Raw genomic sequence first — 20,882 nt, forward strand, 5'->3', positions numbered from 1 at the left:
CAGGGACAGATGCTCCTGTGGCCTGCACCTCCCTGAGCTGGCAACTTGATGGTATGAGGAGACCTCTGGTCAATCAACCCCCTGGTCAAGCAGGGCCATTGCCCAGGGCCATGTACAGATGGCTTTTTGAGTATCTCCAAGGAGGGAGATGCCACCACCTCTCTGGCTGGTAGCCACCAACATCTCCCATCACCTCCTGAAGGCAAAACCAGATCAAGCCAAAAAGCCACTGGAAGAAATGTTCGGCCCTCCCAGCAGGAAAAGCATCAAGCCCAGCCTCAGACTTGCAGCACAGTCCTTTGAGACAAACTCCTGCCCCTGACACTTCACACATGCCATGTTCTAATGAGCATCTTCCACAGACTGAGAGCCATGGGCTTCAATGGGGGCAACAGGAGGGAGACAGCAGGATGCTGCAAATCTCCTGACTTCAGGAATGATCTCCAGGGTGGCTTCCTGGAGCTGGGTGAACCCAAGTGCTGCCCACCCCTGTCCAACAAGACCACAGTGAGACCAGCATGGGTTTTTCCCCTACATTCCACAAGTTCCTTGTGCCATCAAACATTCTACATGAAGCATCTGGGGAGCAGATATTAAATAAAGAACAACTCCCTGTAAAGGAGTCTGCAACTCCAAAATACCCTTACTGTAAGAAGGTACTGTAAGGCTGTAAGAAAAGCAGATGAAAAACCTTTAAATCCAATGCACTGCTCTGACTGATAAACTGTGTAAGTGTAGCACATGGAAGAGACGGGGGTCACCCACTGCCATAACTGAAATAATCATTATTTATAATTTGCTGGTTTGTGCTGGGTTTGTATACACACATATATATATATGTTTATAGAATGATAGAAAAGTTTATTTTGGGCAGAACCATAAAGATCAGCTAGTTTCAATCCATTCACTGTTAGCAGGGATGCCACCCACTAGACCAAGCTGCTTCAAGTCCCATCCAACCTGGCTTTAAAACTTCCAGGGATGAGGCATCCACAACTTCTCTCTCTCTGGATTTACTTATATATACATGTGTGCATACATATATATATATAGAAATATATATATACAGAAAGATGTCACTGGATCAATAAATGACCAACATAATAAACAGCAAGTGAATTTACTCCTGGTGGATGGATGCACAGAGTTTAGAAACCTCTGTAAGCAAGGTTATAGCACGTAAAGATGAGATCTCTTGCATCATCAAATGAAGCATGAGAGAGATACAAGACTGTTCAAAAAATTTGGGAAAAAATAGAAGGAAAAAACAAAGCATGAACTTTTTGGTGACATTTGGCATTAAGGGGTCCAGTATAGGAATTAAAAAGCCAATAAATAATGGCCTGTTGAAGCCTGCACTGCCTTCCTTTCTCAGGGGTCATATCGCTTTTTCACTCTCTTCCAGGCATTCTTCTCCAAGTTCATCAATTTGATTTATCCCAGAACGCTGTGGTGTCAGGGGAAATGGCAATCAGCATTTTTCCCCCGTTCCTCATCTCATGTTTTTCCACTGCCGGCCGGCGCTGCCCGCGCGGCCAGAGCAGCAGCTGCTGCTTCCACTGCCAGCCCTGCTGCCTCCAGCAAACCCCTGCCTCAGAACACACCCTGCTCTGCTCCTTTTAAGCTGTTTTCTTGGAAAAAAAAAAAAAAAAGACATATTAGTACTTATTAATCAGCGGCTGTTACAAACAACCCCCGCCTCCACACCCTGTGCCGCAGGAAGAGATCCTCCAGCTGCAGCTTTATTTAGGCAACTACAATTCTCAGTGTATGCAGATTTGTCTCAGGGTTTGTTTTTTTTAAAGTCTTTTGTTTTTATTATCACTAAAAAAAATGCCTCCTCCTCAGCACACTTCAGCAGCAGTACCCTGAGAGCTTAAAAACACCTCCTCAGACAAGCCAACCCCTGCTAATGTTATCACTGCGTATTTTTAATTTCTCCATGACAACTTGCAGCTGCAATTACAGAACATGAACAAAAATCGACTATTCATATTTCTTAATGAATAAGCATAACAGATAAAAGATTATTATTCATTTTGCCTTTATCATGTAATGAATTTCCTGGATAAAGGAAATTGCTCGCAGCCAAGCGAATGAGTAGCAGCAACAAGGAGTAACAGAAGCCCTTCAAAGTGCTCATGCCTTGTTAACCTCCTCCCACAATTAATTTTTTGTCCTAGTCTCAGAAAGACCCCAATCCACCCTGCTCAGTTATTGACCTGAACACATTGGACAGACATAAATAAAATATATATTCCTTCCTTCTTCTGCAGGAAAGATTATGGCCATCAATAGCTGATTTAGCCCTTCAATAAACTCCAGCTGCAGTTGATGCATGTTCCCATCAGTTCAAACACCTAACTGGGGTAGACAGTATTTAATGCTTTAATATTTTACTTCAATTAATTATTTTAATAGGTAAAAGGTTTCAAAGCTGCTCATAATTCAATATTAGTGTATTTTAAGAGAGGTATCCAATTAGTTTCTCCTTTTTTGTTATCACATATATATATATATAACTTCACATACACTTTTTTTTGAATGTTATTTATTGAGCTCAGCCTTCTGTGACCTTTTCACCGACCTCATCTGGAAAACCTTTCTGCCATTTTAATTAACCCAGGGTACTTTTCCAGCCTGAGTTATTGATCTACACAGTTTCACCCTGCAGTGCACTCTCAGATCTGGAAGCCCTGCAGGTGCATCACCAGCACACCTTTTCCACACAATTGTACATACACCCTGAAAAAACAACAAAAATATGTCTCAGCCTATTATCTATTACTGTGACAGCTCAAATGGATTCAATCCAATCAACCAGAGCTGGGGACGGCTGTTCTTTGGTGGGTGCACCTCCTACCATAATAAAGCACAGCACTGGAAAATAAGTAAGGTTTCAGATGTGAACATCTCACCTCTTTACAGAAGAACCAAAGTAGCAGATCCCTTCTCAGTCAGATTTTACACTGCTTCTGCTGCTGGCACCCCAGGGAGTTGCTCAAGCTGGAAATCAAGCCAATGGGTCAAGAGTGGCTCCAGTTGTCCCCTGCCTGAGAGGGATGTTTGGGTAGGAACACTGTGGATGGTTGGTCTGGGGCTAAACCATGACAAGGTTCCCCCAAATAATGCTCTGGGAAGGGTTTCAAAAGGGGGCTGGATGGAAACAGAGGCTACCAAGCCCCACACCAGCTTGATCCTGAAAGTTTCCCAAGAGGTACCACTCTGTTTGTGGGACCTAAAGAGTGCAGCCACGGGAAGCAGAAGCCAGCTGTAGCCTGATGCTGATGGAGCAACAGAGGATGGAAATGGACACCCGGGTGGGACAAGTCCTCATCCCCCACAGGCCTGGCTTCAGTCACACCTGGCACCCTAATGGCAATTTTAAGAGCTTACTCAGGTGCAAAGGGTCACCCTGAGAGGAGGTTCCTTCTGACCAAGGCTGGATGAGACTTGGAGCAACCTGGTCTGGTGGAAAGTGTCCCTGTCCATGGCAGGATGAGATGTCCATGGCATGGAATGAGATGATCTTTAAGGTCCCTTCCAACCCAAACTACTCTGTGATTTCTATGATTTCAGGCTCTGACACGCAGAAAGATGTCAAGCACAAGGATATAAACACAGACTGTCTAATAGGTGTTGGGTGTGGCTGGGAAAGGGAAGCTGATCCCTGTAAATAACAGTATTGATCAGAACACTGGAGTTCATGGGAATTAGGATTACTAGGCACTCAGGCAGGATCCTCCCTGCAGGGCTGTGAAAACCTCAGCTGCCAAAAGCTGACCTTGGTGATGTTCCCACGCTGAGGAACACCCAGACTCTGCCAACAGCAGATACTACAGCAGCACAGACAGCTTCCACTTGTATCTGCAACTGGAAACAAGGCAGGCACAGGCAATTCCCAGCAGGAATGCTTCCAGCTGAGGATGGTGATAGAGCACAACTCATCTGCTGTCCAACCCTGCTCATAACTCCAGCAGCACCACCCCACCACTGAGCAGTCAGAAGAAGACTGCTTCTGGAGCAGATTCCCCGTCCAAAGAGGCTGGTACCCTCCATGGTGACCTGTGCCAGAAACACTGAGATCATGTGCAAGCCAAAAACCTAAATGCCTCAATTAAGGTCACCCATGCGTTACCAAATGAGCTGGCCAGGCATCTCCCAGGGATGTGGCCTCCTCTTTTACGAAGTGCAAAGTGGAAAGCATTTAGCAGGTAGACTATATTGTTTTTCCACTTCACTTGTACTTCTCCTGGAAACAAAGGGGTTCCTTATGTGCTCTCTGCCTTCAGCTGAGATTCACATTGTGCTGTAACGTGGCTCCTTTGTAAAATCAGGGCTTGGGAACAGCACATTTTTTGGGCAAGCCCCCACACTGGTTTGTAGCAGTAACAGATACTGCAATTACAGGGCTGTTTCTGCTGAAATACAGCGTTCCTTGGTGGATTGGTTCATTTGGGTCCAGGGAACACATGTAGGCAGAAAACCCTTATTTTCTGACTGAGTAGGTGTGTGACTTGTCTATCAGATTCTTGTCTATCAAAAGGTGCATTTAGAGATTATCTGGGAGGGCGTTAACAACACGAGGTGATGAAAACAAGCACCGTGAGCACTGGGCTGGGATGGGAGCCCGGCAGATCCAGACTGTTCACATCTGAGAAACAGAAACTGGGCAGCCTGGTAAAAGTGTCCATGTGGCACATGGATCCCTGCAGAGTGAATTTAAAAACAGGTATCACCGATCATTTGGTTCTTAAAAGTGATTCATAAGCCAAGGGAGCTTAGCTTTGGGAGACAGCAGTGGGATGGGGTCAGGAGCTCCATGCTCAGCACCTGGCTCTGGATTGACTCTGCAGAAAGGGGTGGCTTGCCCAGGACACAAGGGCTACTGCAATTGTCCTTTTTTCCAGACACCAACCACATGCTTTCCTTTGCAGATATAGGGGAAATGGCTTTGGCCACCATTCAGCAGTTCTCAAAATCCTCAAGTCCTTAATGCTGGAAGGACCAGGCTGCAAAACACAGCAGCTGACCTGCAAGCATGAAATCCAAAGCTTGGCTTTGCAGCTGATCCCTCAGCTGCTACTTAAAAGCCATGTTGTTTTGCAAAGCCCAAAACCTCATACTTTCTCCTTATTGGATTAGAAACCGGGGGGGAAAAGCACATTACTGAAGTTCCTGAGTACAACTGGATATCGCTAGCAATGAGTTCTCAAGCCAGAGCTGCTATTGACACACAGCAGTGCTCATGCTGGGCACACCACCACTTCTCCTCACGTTCATATGCTCCCTGTTCAAGCAGCATACAGAACAGGCATCACCCCAGCATGTCAAGAGGAAGGGAAGGCACAGCTCCAAGGGACAGTTGTGCATGGAGAATCCTGCCCCAGCACTGCACATCATGAGCCACAGACCCATCGACCACCACAAAGCCTTTCAAAGGCAACAGATTTAATGTCTGTGACAGGGGGTACCATCTCTTGACTACATCCTGATAGCATCCAGAGAGCAGCTCGGATGAAATGCATTAGTTGTCCCAAGTACAGCAACAACAAATGCTGTGATAAATCTTATAAGCTGCCAGAGACCTTTTTATTGTTCCTCAGGCTCACAAGTTTCCACTACTTCATAAAGCAGCAGGGAGGGGATACAGCCGTCTTCCATGTGAGGAGAAGGCATAAAGCCCAGGCAACATCAGTGGGCAGAGGCCTGCACCCACCCTGAGTCTAGGGGGCTGGGGACACAGCCATTCACCTCCCCAAATAGCAAAAAACTTGTCAGCTGCTGGAATCTGGGCAGAGGGACCCAGGGAAGGTTACCTGCTCTGGTTTCACAGGCTAAAAACAGCCTGCTGCACATCACAAGCAGGATGCAGGGCTGGATGGAGGTTGCTCTAATTTCTTCTGCATCACTAACTCAGAAGTGAAAAGGCTGCAAAGCCCCATTGGGAGCAGTAAATGGAATTTCCTTGAAGCCTGGGGAAGATAAATGTTGAGGAATGTCTGGGGCAGCATCTCCTCTGAACCCATCCCTCCAGCAGCAGGGATGCAGGCTGGGAGCAGGGTGTGGGATCAGGGAGAGGCAGCATCTTGTGCTTCAGGGGCAAGCAAAGCCACACCAGACTCAGCAGCTCCTCTGAGCATCTAAGCTATCTGAGGAGCCACCAGAGCATCACTCTGACTCTGCAAGGATAGAGATGCCACTGTGACCCACCCCACTGTGAAGAGAGCCAGAGAGGAGTCCTGGGTCATGCCGGGGCTCCTCCTTTCCTCTCCAAATCAACCATCCCAGCCCCCTGCCTGGTGCACACCACCACACACAGAGAGTTTCATTACAAGCCTCGGAGTGACAAGGAGTGTTAAGCAGATATAAAGGACATCAGGCATTCACCCATCTGGTGGAAAGTCTAGTTGCTGGCGGAAAATAGAGACGATTGTTATGGCAAGATCTACCATATGGCACCATTATGTGGAGCTTTGCAAGTGCTTTCTCTGAGCGTGCAAGCAAGATTTCAGCCTTTGAAGAAATGCTGTATTGTTAGCCTGGATACGCAGGAGCCTCTTGAAAGAAGCTGTGGCAGATGGCACAGCTTTGTTCTCTTGGTTTGCAGGCAGTTCGTGCAAGCCCAGACTTCCTCCTCTCTGGGGCACAGTGATCAGTGATCCTCCTGATGTGTCCTATGGGAGGAATGATGGCTCCTGAAACTCCTGAAATCCAAAGGATGCTGCCTGGCAGGTACCACACCTCTGCACGAGCCTCAGGAGGCAAACACCGCCTACCCAAGCCAGCAGGACACAGCGGTGCTACGCATGGAAAGCTGCACGAAATCATAAAGCATCGCCCCAGCCAGAGGAGCTGCAAATCAGTAAATCTTGCTGAAATACTCTGCTTTTGTTTGTGCCTCTCTGCCAGCACCTGCTCCTCCCTGGGTGGCTGAGCCTGGCCAGAGCCCCGGCAGGACAGGGGACAAAGAAAAGCCTTTCAGACAGGGCCGGTGCCTGCTTGAGCGACATCCCAACAATGCTGCAACAAAACCCATTCAGACCAGGCTGGGGGAGAGGCGGAGAAAGGGAAAAGGTTCCTCTGGGAGGAAGTGGTGATCAGTCATTGACCACAACAACATCTGCATCTGCCCTGAACCAGGGAAAAGCCCCTGGTTGCTGCATATGGCTGGCTGGGACAGGGAGCATTGTCCCTGCAGTCTGGGATGAAGATCAGGCATTTCTTATTGCTGAAATTTGTGCCCAGGCAAAAAAAAAATAAAAAAAAAAAAAAAATCCCATTTCCCTGTTGTTCCTAATGCAACTAAGTGAAAAACACCTGCACAGACACAGAATAAACCCCTGACTATTTATCTATTCTATTTACCTATCCTAATTAAAATCCAAATTGTCCATCTAACACAAAACAGGCCAAAAAACAGACACTGGGAGAGCAGCCCAAGCCTTTAGCTGACCTTGGAGTCACAGCTGCTCAACGTCCCTCTGCAACTCAGGCCCTCATCCTGTGCTGCTGGCATGGGACAATCACCAATTTCTCACACTACGGATGTTTCCTGCCTCAGATCAACGAGGCACACTTAAGAACACACAAAAATCAGGGAAGATTTTACAGGATGGCTCCAAAAAGAAAGGGACTTCACCCTTTGACGTAAGCAGCAGGCTGGGATCTGCAGAGCAGGGATCCGACTCTTGTTTGTGTCTGTGGGAGGATTGTCCATGCCAAGAGACCAAACCTACTGCTGCAATGTCCCCAAAGATACCCCCTATCCCAGGCTTGAAATCCTCCATCCCTCCCACTCTGATCCATGATGCCAACAAGTGGGGCAGAAAAGTCACAATTAATCTGCAAGAGAAGATTTGGCAAAGGACCAACTCCAGCTGGCAAAGCCTCCAGATCCCCTCCAACCCCTTTAACTTCCCTCAACCCAATGGGCTGAGACAGCCAAGGACTTTGGAGGGAGCCTCAGTCCCACAGGGCAGGCACAAGCCATCCCACCCAGGAGGACTGAGCACGATGGCATCGGGCTCCCGCAGGCGTAAAGATCAGCCCAGCACCCCTGAGTGCTTTCTCTGTCTCCCTTCCAAATGTTACACAGTGGGTTTGTACAGGAACAGTGGGATACTTTCCAAACCATTTAACTAATGCTGAAATTTAACACCCCACACCAACAGGTTACAGAGAGCAAGAAGGAGCCCTTGTAAGGATGGGGGGTGGAATTTGCAACTTCGCTCCCCTGAATGGGACTCTGCCTTCTTGGGCTTGGCTTCTCCCTCCCTCCCAGTGCTGGTTTGGGTAGAGATCTGCCTGGTGGGCTTTTTGGGGAGCCAGAGGGTTGCAGCCACTTGTGTGGGAGCAGGGTGGGCACCCGCTGTCCCCCTCCCTGCCCAGGGAGGCAGCGTGGCTCCTGCTGCCAGCATGCCCTGGAGCAGCAGCTGCCTCTGGGCCTTTTCCTCACCCTTGGCTGGGGAAAAATAACTGAAAATCTCCACAGCATGGAGAAGGACTGGAGAGCAGAGGGGCCACACCACGGTGTGCCCCAGGCTGGACTGGCTCCTGCCTTGCTGCACACACAGAGGTTCCCTGTGGCACTGTCACTGCACAAAGCATCTGGATGAGTTTTCTTCCATCATCTTGGAAGAGATGTTTTGAAAATCCTGGGTTGAGGTGAGGTACACAGGCTTGGTGGGGCTCCAACAAATGCATCTCCAGAGATGCCCCCTTCAGCCCAACAAACCTTTGGCTGAGGCATGAGAAAAGTGATCCATGGGAAAGAATTTTCCCAGGAAAACCTGATTTAGCCAAGTAACCAGTGGAAAATAAATTGGGACGGAAGCAGCCATTTCACCTGAACAAACCCAACCTGACCAGAGGAGTCCTGCTGCAGAGACACTTCATCCCCACTGTGCTGCACTGCCACATCCTGCCCTTGGAGGATGTCTTGGCAAAACCAGCTTTTATAATACAACCTGGAGCTTTCCTCTACCAAGAGGCCCAGCTCAACAAGTCCAAGCTGCCTGGCATCTAATGGGATGTGCTGTACCTTGAGGTATGACTGACCAGTGACATAATTCCCTGCTCCCTCTATGCATCCAAGCACTGTAGGAAAACCTCATTTCACTACTGAGTGAACTCAAAGTAGAACACCATCCAAAGTACCACACCAAAATGTTTTTGCTTAAAGGAAATTAAAGCTTTTTTTGGCTGTCATTTTTTTTCTTAATCCATGTTTTTTCAAGTTTTGGAACCAAGGGATAAAGAAACAATATCTTGACTTTCCAAATCTCAGCGTTGCCCACACCTGACAATTTCTGTGAAGCTGAGTGCCTAGCAAGTAAAGTAACTTTGCACCTATAGGGAATATTCTGCTTTACCAGCTTGGACCCAACCCCCTGCTGCAAGAAATTAAGAGTTTCTAATGAGAGAGACCACCCCAAAGTGGCAGGACTTCAGGGCGGAGCAGAGCTCAGGGTCCAGCAACAGCAGCCTCCCTTCACGCCAAAGTTTGCCTGAAAACTCAAAACCAAGGCTGGAGAGACCGCAAAGAGGGGGTTGAGGGGAAAGGGGGAGAAACCCCAAAACTCAAACTGAAATTAAGAAGTATCCTACTCACCACCAGCTCGCTGAACATGGCATCCAGCTCCTCCACCGGTGGCATGGGCAGCGAGGGCTCCATGGTCTGCAGGGCGAAGCTGCTGTCATTGCGCAGCCGGTACGTGATCTCGGGGTGGTCACTGCTGCGGAAGCAGCAGAAGATGAAGGAGATCCCCCGGCCGCTCCTCTTCCTCGGGGCCATGGCCACAGTCCTCTGCGTCCCTCCCTCCTGGGCACTAGATCCTGCGGGGAAGAGAAGAGCGGAGGCTCGAGCAGCCGCCCCGCAGCGCTGCGCTCCCGTCCCGCGGTGGGAGGAGGAATCGAGCCACCCACGCGCTCGGCACCGAGGGGAAGAGCAGAGACAGTTTTCATGCCAAATATTTCTGCTCAGATTTGACGTTTACAGTCCTGGCAACCTTGACGACCACGCAAATTAAAAAGATGGATTTGCTTTGCCTCGTGCCAGAGCTGGCAGCGGCAGGGGTCACGCCACTGTCCCCGTGGGATGAGTCCTGGGCCCCACCACTGTTGCCAATCCCAGCAAATCTGCAACAACCTCCCCATGCCATGGCAGCCAGGCCAGCCCCCCTCATACCCACACCTCATATCCCCTCATGCCAGAGGTATGGAAAATTCAGGAGACTGCTGTCAGAACAGCTGGATGTGCTTGGGGCCACCAGGTCCCCACCATGGGTGATTCAATCCTTGAAGACCTCATGCGGCTAAGCATGCCCCGAGCTAAAGACAGCAGCAGAGCTGAAAAAATATCCTGCACGCTTCTCCCAACTCTTAAACGTGTCCCTAAACATCCACCAGCAACCCCTGGTACGGCAGCTCTTTTTCATGGAAAGTTTTACTTGGCTTTAATTAGATAAACCTTACTTGCAGCTCCAGTAAATATTTACAAGACGCGATTTCAGCTGATAAAAATCACACGGTGCTGGTAGCTCAGATTTTCCTAAGCAGTGCTGACATTGAGCATCGCTCGCCCCAGCACTGCTTGAGTTTTGCTGATTTCTGAATCTCTGGCTGAGAGCAAAGCTCAGGGCAGGAACCATGTGTCCTGCCTGCCTAATGACAGCAAGGACCAGGCAAAACTGCCCCAAAATTGGGACTCTTAAGTCAGCAACACAAGAGGAGGGTCACCAATGAGGAATGAGGAGTGTGCAGAAACACTCTAATGAGAAAAATCAACCAGCGAAGTAGGGAATCTTTCAAAGCCTAAACATTTGTCTTACAAAGTTACACACCCACATATTTTATCTCTGCAAAACAAGACACTGAGATGTTAAGAGACTGGACAAACAGCCAAGGTTGAAATATGGATGACTCAGATTTATTAACAAAGCTATGAAGAGACTCGGGGGAAAAAGGTCAGCATTTAGAAAGGAGTGTCTGATCTCCCTGGAGCCTGCCATTCCCTCCAACTATGGATTTATACAGCAGAATAAACAGCTGCTGTACCCTGTGGAGAGCCAGGGCTGGGGTCAGACCTGGGGTTAGACCCCGCACCACCACAGCATGGCAAACACTGCCCTCTGAAAGCAGGGACCTTACAGAAAATCCAGGCTCTACCCACAGCTCTTTAACAGAGGATTTGACCCTTAAAATTATCTCGATGGCACGTTTTTAGCACATGGTGTAATCATCTCCTGAACCACAGCGATGGGAAACAGCTATTGGATCTTCACGCAGGATAATCCCAGGCTGTGCAATTGCTCTGTGCCTAGCCTGGAGAGTCCCCCTCTTCCTGAAGGGCCCCAAATCTCATTTCACATTTTTTACATCTTGGATGTAGAAATATGCAGCCGCTGGAGGAATTTCAGCTGCCATGAAAGCTCTCTCATCACGGCTCCCCAGCAGCCAGCACCGCAGCAAATCCATTAGCAGCCGCCTGCTGGCATCCCCTCGGTGTCAGCAGGGTTTGGGGACCTGCTGCCGAGTTTCTCGCCTAAAAAAGGGAGGGAAACAAAAAACCAAAGGCACACGGATTTCTGTCCACTCCAACACAGGAGAAATCACTGCAGGTTTGAGTTTTAAAGAGCCACATGGAGCAGGGTGCAAAGGGAGATGCTGGTGGCTGCCCAGAGCTTTGTGCCCAGCGCGGGAGCTCTGTCCCAACCTACACTGGGTCCTTGGATGTGCAGTTTGGTCACTTGGTCATTCCATGGGTACAGCCACACAATTCCCAAAGCAGTGTCTGACCCCGATCCTGCTCCAGGAGCTGGTCTGGAGCAAACAGACCCAAGTCCTCCACAGGGCATTCTCCATCCCCTTTTCAACACCATGTCGACCTTGTCCTTGAAACCTGCTGCTATCTCCAAGCTCTGACTTGGGCTTACAAAAACCTGTGGAAGGCTTTTATCAGAACAACATCTGCTCTTCAGAGATATGCACTCCTGACAATGTTTTATGAGGAGTCTGAATGACAGACCAAAAGGCAAGGTTTTATTTTGGGGTTTAGAGCAGACAGCCATGTAGCAACCAAGACAAGGCACTTTTGAGCTGCTTCCAGCTCTGGAGCTATTAAGGTTCTTCATTTTCATCTATAAACAATTTAAAAAACCAAACCACCCTATAACGTAGACTGAGTGGGCTGTAGGTTATTAGCAACCAAGGCTAAAAAAAGGTTAGGGAGGGAATATGTTAGCTACCAGGCAAATAGCATTAAACCTTCAGAAGGCTGATGAATATTCATTGACATGATGGATCAAAATCAAAACACAGCTCCCTGGCAGGTCGTTGGGAGCTGCAGACAGCGCAGTTTGCATCATCAGAACGAAGTCCAGCTACACAGCCTCCTCCCCTGCAAATCCTGCAGAAATTGGTTATTCAAGAAGAAAAAGCAGCAGCCCCTGGCAATCTGGAGGCTTGTGTTGAGAACAGAAGGGACATGTTCTATGCTGCATCATATGTTAAGTGTCCTGCTCCCACCTCCTGCTTGTACCTTTGACCGCTAATTAGATCAATAAATTTAAGTCAGATTGTGATCTGATGGTGCCTTCTGGCCTCTACTATTGAGCGGGGCCTGAATAAATTAAGCTTAATTGCCCCTGTAAGAACAGAGCCAGGGAAGATGGGTTGGGATGGGTCACTGAAGGAACTTGTAGCCAAGCCCAAATCTCAAGGCAGGACTGATGGGGCTGAATCATTCCCAAACAACTCTGTTTTCACAAAAACAAGGCTGAAAATGTGTGTGTGATGGGCTCAAAACTGGAAACCCAGACCGAAGAGAAGGAGGAGAAGGAGCTTAGCTCACGTATGCAACCAGCAGGGATGGAGGCCACCCGGCTCAGTGATACAGAGATAGGAGTTTAGTTCTCCCCAGCCCTAAGAAGAAAAGCATCAAGCCTACATCGCCCTGAGCAGTGTTTAAATGAAATCAGTCATTAGGAGAAAATTGGACCCTGGTGTAGCTTCCGCCTTTGCTTTAAGGAAAGGAGAGCAGCAATTACCACTTGCATATTCAACAGCCTCCTCAGCAAGCTAAATTAAACTGCGTGGAGCAACGAGCTGCCAAAGCCTGTCTGTGACCGATGCCCCAACCAGCTGGTTGGGAGCCAGCACCGGTATTGCAGCATTGCGGTCTGCAGCCTAAAAATACCCAACAAGGGCACAAACATATGCAAAGGAGTGTGCACGCTCCCCTTCACACCCTCCTCCTCCAAACCCACCCAGGAGCCAGGAGCTAAATCCTCAAACATGAATATTAGCTTGTTGTTTTCCTGGCTCCCCTCCCGAAATGAGGATGCAAGATCCTGAGCGAGCTCTTTCTCTGAATGTGGAGCTTTATTCCAGCACCTTGCACAAGGAGGGAGTGGTTTTGCTGCAAGTGTAACAGCGTTCACTGACCGTCTCTGCCATGTCCTCACCAATTTCAGCATCTTGGGCCATGTCAAGCTTTGCCTGCCTTTACTCTGCAAGAGCTTCAGCACGGCCTGGGATACTCCCAAACAATGGAAATATTCCAACTCTCATCCGTCACTGCGAATTGACCTCCTTGGCTGGTGATGGTTGGGAGGCACTTGGCCTCAGCAAGGACTTTAGGAAGACACCATCAGTGTCACCAAGTGTTAGAGCCAGCTGTCCTGGACCCCTTTTCTCTTAGAAAGCAGGAATTTGGCATTGCACACAGTTTGGCATTGCACACAGTGCACCCTGTTGTTGTCCCACCCCACCACCGAGCAATGCTCATCCTCCCTCAGGGTTTCTCCACATGAATTCAACACCCAGAACAGGGCACAGCACAAGATAACTTGCATCATTTTCTTTTTAAATAAATAATTGTAGATCATTTTTCCTTCCCTGTAAGTCACATCCAGACCTCCACAGCAATAAAAACTGGATGCTCCCACATTTTTCAGATCAGCTGTACATTTGCAGCATTACCTGAGAAGCACCAAAGCACCTTTTTAATTTTTCACCTTACAGACCTAAGACATACAACACCTTCCTTGGCTCCACTCAGAAACCCAACCTCTTCTTGGGTCTGACTGTGAGCGTTCCAGAGTGTGCCCATGGTGCTCTGCCCATCCAAGAGGCACCAGCACATCCCTCTTAAGAGAAGTGCTCCTCCATTTCACATTTGCATCAAAGATGGTGCATGGGAACACTTTTTACCAAGGGGGGCAGGGAGTGGGTCAAAGCATTGTTCAATTTCAAAAATAAAAGGTTTGACACTGAGCTCCTGCATGGATGAAATGCCCAGAAATAGGATTGCCTTCCCTCCAACACAGAAGCTTAAAGGATCTGAGCCCACTACCAGCACCTCCACCATGCTGAGCATGATGCTGCTATCCCCAGCACAGCTGCTCCTGTTTAAAGCAACCAGAATGATTTTTAGGCCATAAACTCTGATTTCCAATACCCCCTTTCTCCAGTGTAAAGCTGTTTTCAGGCACAGGCTGGACAGGGAGCAATGTTTGTGTTTGGTGGAAATCAGTGCATAACATCAGGAAGGGGCAAAAAGCCCAACACATTCAGCTAAAAGGCTTTAGAACTATTGATTGCTTTTTCTCCCTCCATCTACTTTCAAAACAGCAGCCCAGAAGGGATGGGAACAGGACCTTTTCCATGATGCAGCTGCCAGGAGGAGCCTGACTCATCATTACTGCATCACAAGAGCTGTGATTCTCAGCACAAGCAAATCTCAAAGACTTGGATTTCGTGCATTTATAAATAACACCCGCCAAATCCTGAATTACCCCTCATCCCAGAAATCCTATTATACTCCATGAACACAACAAAAAGAGTGTTTTGTGTCTCCATACCTTGCTCGGGCTACCTGGTACCTGAAGGCCACCAGCACACTGTCCCTGATGCCATGAGGAGATGGCTGCAGCCACAGGCTCTCTGCTCACTCCAGCAAAGCCCCATCTGCCAGCATCATCAAAAACCCAGTGCTTGCCTAAAATGTGTCACCTCCTCTTTCTATTCTTTCCTTTCATTGTGGCATTTGTCACATCCTGAAGCATACATCTGGGCCTGCTGTCTCGCAAGAAAACATTTTGCTCAGCTCAAGGGCAGATGGATTGATGGCCACATCCAGGGTGCAGCAAGAAAAATTACACTGAGTTTATTACAGAGACAATGAGGGAAAGACATAGTTTCACAAATTTGTAAAGCACCAGAAAAGCCCTTCTTTTTCCACTTTAAACTTACACCTATCAAAAGTGCTGGGAGAGACTTTTTTTGTATGTGTCTGCATGGGGCTCCCACTTGGAGGTGTTGATGCTATTCAGGGAAAAGGGCAACAACCTCCAGCGTGCTGTGAGAGTTCCATGGCCTGGCTTGCCTGTCGCCTCCCCAGCACACGAGTGAGGGCCCTGCCAAGGGAAGCACACACGCTGCTGACTCTGTAATCCACTTTTCAGGGGGAAGAGTGTGGTGCACAGCAGGGTGAGACGGGATCTGTCTTAACGCTCTCCAGCTGAAATCAATCCTCGGAGCAGCGCTGCTCGCTTTGGCAAGCCTGCAAAAGTCTGGAGCAGGGGATGGTGTGCTGCAGGACGTTCCTGCCAGGGCATGGAGACAAGCTTGGATGCAAGGAGAAGGCTGAGGGCTTGCAGCATCTATCAGGAGCTGGCCCAGGGAACCCCACGCAGCCCTGGATCCCCTGTGGTGCATGGCTCAGTGCACATATCAATCCAACCAGGAAAGACGCTGCTGCAGCAAAAGTTTGTTTAGTTTTTGAGGATTAAAAACCAAACCTTGCTGGAAGTTTCCCAGCCATCTAGACGGTGAGTAGCACAATAACACTGGAGGTCACGAGTTCTCCACTAAAAGGGTAAATTTCATCAGTGACAAGCTGAGCAGCGGCGCCAGATGCTCCAAACCACTACAGACCACTTCTTACAGGAGCTCCAGCAGATCAGCTCAGGCAAATACCATTTATTTCAGGAACAAGGACAACAACATGAAGCCACAGACAAGACCCAGTTTGCAAACCTATATAAATATATATATTTCTTGATATTCACTAGGGTGCTGAACGGCCCAATTTTACAGACACACACATCCCGTTTTCCCAGAAACCAGGCGGATTTGTGGTCCTCTTTTTGTAGAATCAAACCAAAAAAGTGGGGTGGGTTGGCACTGGTGGGAAGAAGAAACATTTTCAAGTCACATATCGCTCCCTTAAATGTACTTAAATGATTTGCATCCTGAAACCAGGCACAATGCTTACCCAAGCCCAAGTGACTTTCCAGGAACGCAGAGGGAAGCAGAGCTGGCAGGGGGGGCTCTCCAGGAAGGATGCTGGGGCATTCCCCTGAGCTCCCTGTGTCCCAGCCCAGTTTTAAAAGGCAACACGGAAGAAACAGTAGAAAGGCAGCACGAGGGGCCGAGGGTCCCGGTGCTCCCCTCACCCTGTTCTCATTTTTGGGCAGCAGCTGTCAGTGCTGCATTGTGGTGGGGCTCAAAGGGGCAGACACAGCTCTTTCAGGGATTAGCACCCACCTGAGGCTCTCCTGAAAGCCTGAAGCCTTGCAGGGAAGAGCATCCTAGAATCTGTCCTGTGCCATTTGAACTTTGTCTCTGACGCAGCCTTCGGGAGTGTCTGGGCTGGGTGATGCCAAGCCTTGTCCAGGCAAGGACAAAACCAGTCAAGAGAGAGGGATACAAGACCCCCTGGGCAGCTCAGGAGGCTCCTACAGCCTCGCTGAGCATCCCGGGGGGAGCATCCTCTTCCACCCTGGCTCTATCCCTATCATCCAGCACAAGCACCAAGCCAGCCCCACTCCTTTCCACTGCTGGTTTTGGGAGAAAACTGCTCATTCAAAGTACACCACACCCCCAGAAGGTGCTAATACCAGCTCTAAAGCCCAGCCCAGATATCACAAGTTCTGACTATTCCCTTTGACGATGCAAATGCTGTTAATATAAACTCAGCATCATGGCAAGCCAGAGAGGAGTTGTATTTCCCACTGGAGGAGGATATTTGTTTGCCAATTAGCCTTTTCCTGGAGAACAACAGTTCAATCAACAACCTTCCTTTATTTTAATTCCTCCCTTATTTTCATCCCTGTTCCTCCAATGAATATTTGGGCTGTGACTGTGATTTATCATATGCAAACCCTCACTGCTGAGCTTTCCATTTCACTGCTCCCCATTTCAGCAGTAATCCCTGGGGTGAAAGTGGATGAAGGCAGGCAGGTTTTCTTCCTCTTTCAAAGCCTCTGAATTTGGCATTACAAAGTGCAGTTTTCAAGTAGCTCAAGAGCAGATGCTTCCAGTCCATCAGCACAGCAACATCTGCCATGGGGCCACCATCACAACAAGGCAACAAGGAGCTACTGGCTGAGTCCCAGAGGGCTTTTTTTGGGTGGTGTTTGGAGTTTTTTAGCACTATCCATGCTTAAGATGAGGCTACTGGAACCACAGGTGTTCAGGCATTTCATGGTGTGGAGCAAGCTGGTTTCTTTCTCTCTTAAAATGGAAACTGGATGAAGGCTGCTGTAAACAGGAGTCCTTCCCAGCGGGGACCCTGATGGCTAAATATCATTAAACTTCAAGATATCATTAAACTCATAGTACAGAAGGTGCCCAGAGCAAACAAAACACACTTGTCAGATCCCTCAGCTGGCCTACCCATCTGCAATGCTGATTTCCTTTTAAAGGTTTTTAAATTCTGATGTTAATCCACAGTGATTTCCCCCCCTAAAGTACGAAGTTGGGGTTGAGAATTCCTTGATAAACATGTCTAATGGCAGAAAAGGCCCTCAGGCTCCTTTTCCTTCCAGTATGACACTAATACCTCCCTGTGTTCCAGCAGATGAACACAAAAAAAAAAATGTATATGAGCTCACATCAAGCACAACACAAATAGCTCTCACCCAGCCTGGGAAAAAACAGCAACTTTTATCACATTTCACTGAAATACTGTCTGCATTCAAACAAAGGAAAAGACAAAAAACTTAGGCAAGCACAGCAAGTGAGATTAACTGGAAGGCTTGGCCATACTTATTTTATGTAGCCACAACACAATGTAGCTTATGGCAAAAGCCCTGCTTTGACCAGGATGGATCTGCACAGCCCCAGCCACCAGGACACCAGATTTTCCAGGACAGCTACTCAAATCCACCACCTGCAATTCACAGGACAATTCATTAATGGGGGCACGTGGTTTTAATTGCCTAATTATCCGGCCTCTGACTGAGGGGAGGGAATGGGGATGAACCAAGAAAAGGCTCCTCTTCCCCTGCTGCAGCATCCAGAGGGGAATGTCAGCCCAGTGGAGGTCCTATGGGGATGCATTTAAAAATCAATAGAGGCTATTTTAATGCTTAATCCAGGAAAGTATCAGCATCAGCAGTGTCAATACAAACCGAATTTAAACACACTGAGTACATGCACAGGATTGTTAGTTTTTCCTCTGCGCATTGATTTAACCAAGTCTGGTTTTCCCCTGAGAGTTTGGACTCCAAACAGGGCATCCACAGCATCTCTAGTGCTTCAGGCATCCTGCCTGCCTTCATTTCTATATACTGCTCAAAAATTGAGCCTCTCCACCCCACATCTTAGTGAGAAAACCCCCTGGAGGGGCAACATCACAGCAACAGTGGCCACATCCCTGCCACAGCTACATATGGGAGTGGGTATCTCCTCTTCACAGGTTTTCACACTGCACCTGGCACAAACTGCAACACAAGCTCCCCACCCCTGTAGATATTCATACAATATATCCCTTTTCATTAAAAAAAAAAAAAAAAAAAGAGAAAAGAAAAAAAAGAAGAAAAAGAGGCACCTAGAAATTGCAAATAACCACTTCGAAAAAGTCACCCAAGGGGATCCCAAGAGGCTCAGACACCCTGAGAGAACACAACTATGTTTGATTTTTTAAATTTAATCGCCTCTGCAGCAGGAGGGCTGGGTGTTGATACATCTGGGACTCACCACACTTCAGAGGTGCCCAGGAGCACAGATTCACCTTCCCCAAGGACACTGCAGGCACAGCTTGGGCTCAGAGAGCCACAGGATGGGCTCAGAGAGTGTGACCCACTCCTGCTGGAGTTTGGAACACCAAACCCTGGCACGCTGCTCTCTGCAGAGATGCTCCCACAGCACCGCTCCACCTCGTTCACCTTCCTCAAACCAGCCCTTGCCCCCTCCCAAGCTGGACATGGTTCATTTTCTTTGGGTTTGTGCTGGGAGCAGTGTTTCTGCCTCGTTTTTGAACCGAAAGCACTACAGCTGCTAATTCAGAGATGTTGTAGTTACTGCTGTGCAGTGCAGAGCCAAGGTCGCTCCTGCTCCTCAGCGAGGAGGCCGCGGCTGCAGGAGCTGGGAGGGGACACAGCCAGGACAGCTGACCCCAGCTGACCAAAGGCTGTTCCAGAGCACTTGGAGTCATGCTCAGCATGGGGGACACGTTTGGAGTGATGGCATTTCTACCTCTCCCCATCAGTTTACCCGCAATCCAAACCGATGGAGAACTTCACACGGGTGAGGCCTGCGGGTGGGCTGGGTCCTGCAGAGCTCTTCACACCTGGCCAAGGCTTCAGGTGCTCTGGTGATCAGTGACTTGTGGCATTCCTTCAAAGCTCCCCTCCCTTCATGGCTGCAGGGCAATGCATTTGACTGACACCAGGTCTGCCCAGCCCTGCAGTGAGAAAATACACCCCCAACACCCAGAAACACTCTCCCATTCCTTCAGCTGCTTCTGAAACACCTCTGCCAGCAAAAGTGGCGATGGAGTTGGCTGATAGAGGCCACTCAGGGGTGCAGCTCTGCATTCACCAGAACATCAGCTCTTCCAACACTGCCCAGACAACACCACAGATAATGAAGTGTGGCCCAACAAGCCAAACAGAGATTGAAATCCATGACTCCATCTCAAGTCCTTTCCTAGAACAGACAGCCTGCAGGTTTCACTGCCCAGACACTGCCCTAAACACTGGAAAACATTTTCCTCCCTTGTCTGACCTCTGCATCCCATTGCCCCAAAATAACACTGCAGTCTGAATGGCCTAAACATAATGCAAAGAGAGACTGACCCTCAGATCATCCAAAATCTTCTGACTGTCTACAGGGGAAGGAAATTAAATGGCTTTTGGATAACAAATCTTTGCAGCATTTTCCAGCACAAGACCTGTAACACTGAAGTGAAAGCATGAAGAAGCTGAAAATTGGATTTAGGTACCTGAAAATTCACCCCACTACTGCCAGAGTTGTCACAGGAAGAGAAATCACCCTGAAATAATTGCCTCTCCAGGCTAAAATTTTCAAAATGCCCTTAACGCAGATTTTTAGAGCTGGCAAGAGATACCCTTCCCCACGGACTGCAACATGAGCTGTGAGAGCAGGCAGAGAGGAGAGAAAACATTTTCCAGGCAATCACAGGCATTTTTTTCCCAGCTGAGTGCCAGTGAGAAGAGCAACCCATGCATCAACAGGAGCACTTGACGCATGCCAGCGCTTTCTAAATTCACTTTCAGAAGATTTACCAACATGTCCTATGGAAAAGGAATGTGTGCTATGCAAATCCAGCCTCAGACTGCTCCCTGCCTAATCTAGCTTTAGATTCAAATGCTTATTACCATGGCGTCTAATCGGGTCATGTGTAATAGACAGGTTTAGTTTGAGCTCCCAGGACTTCAGCTGTGTTCTTACTAAGGCACTGAATTAAGAAAGAAAAAAGGAAACAAAGAGGGGCAAAAAAAAAAAATCCAACAAAGCAAAGAATTCAGGTTTTAGTGGAAACCAGGCCTGGAAAAAAGCATTGACACCTACCAGTAAAAGCCAGGCTGATATGCAAACATTTGGCAGCTCACCAAGAACACACTGAATGT

At 48.4% G+C, this 20,882-nt stretch overlaps 1 protein-coding gene across 4 annotated transcripts in view; it reads right to left on the minus strand.

Annotated features, from left to right (window-relative positions):
* The window catches only part of DAAM1 (dishevelled associated activator of morphogenesis 1), a 91,583-nt gene that overhangs the window by 44,491 nt on the left and 26,210 nt on the right, over window positions 1-20,882 (minus strand). For 2 of the 4 annotated variants that reach the window (XM_088057756.1, XM_088057754.1), the window contains exon 3: window positions 9,614-9,837. In XM_088057756.1, the coding sequence (XP_087913882.1) occupies window positions 9,614-9,796 (183 nt within the window). In that variant the 5' untranslated portion in view covers window positions 9,797-9,837. Of the gene's footprint in view, window positions 1-9,613; window positions 9,838-18,054; window positions 18,122-20,882 lie in introns of those variants that run through there. The other 2 variants (XM_088057755.1, XM_088057757.1) reach the window with 2 other exon arrangements.

This window comes from Pseudopodoces humilis, chromosome 7 (genome assembly GCF_049639895.1).
Source record: "Pseudopodoces humilis isolate 2021_Gansu_Grassland_sample_001 chromosome 7, ASM4963989v1, whole genome shotgun sequence".
NCBI lineage: Eukaryota > Metazoa > Chordata > Aves > Passeriformes > Paridae > Pseudopodoces > Pseudopodoces humilis.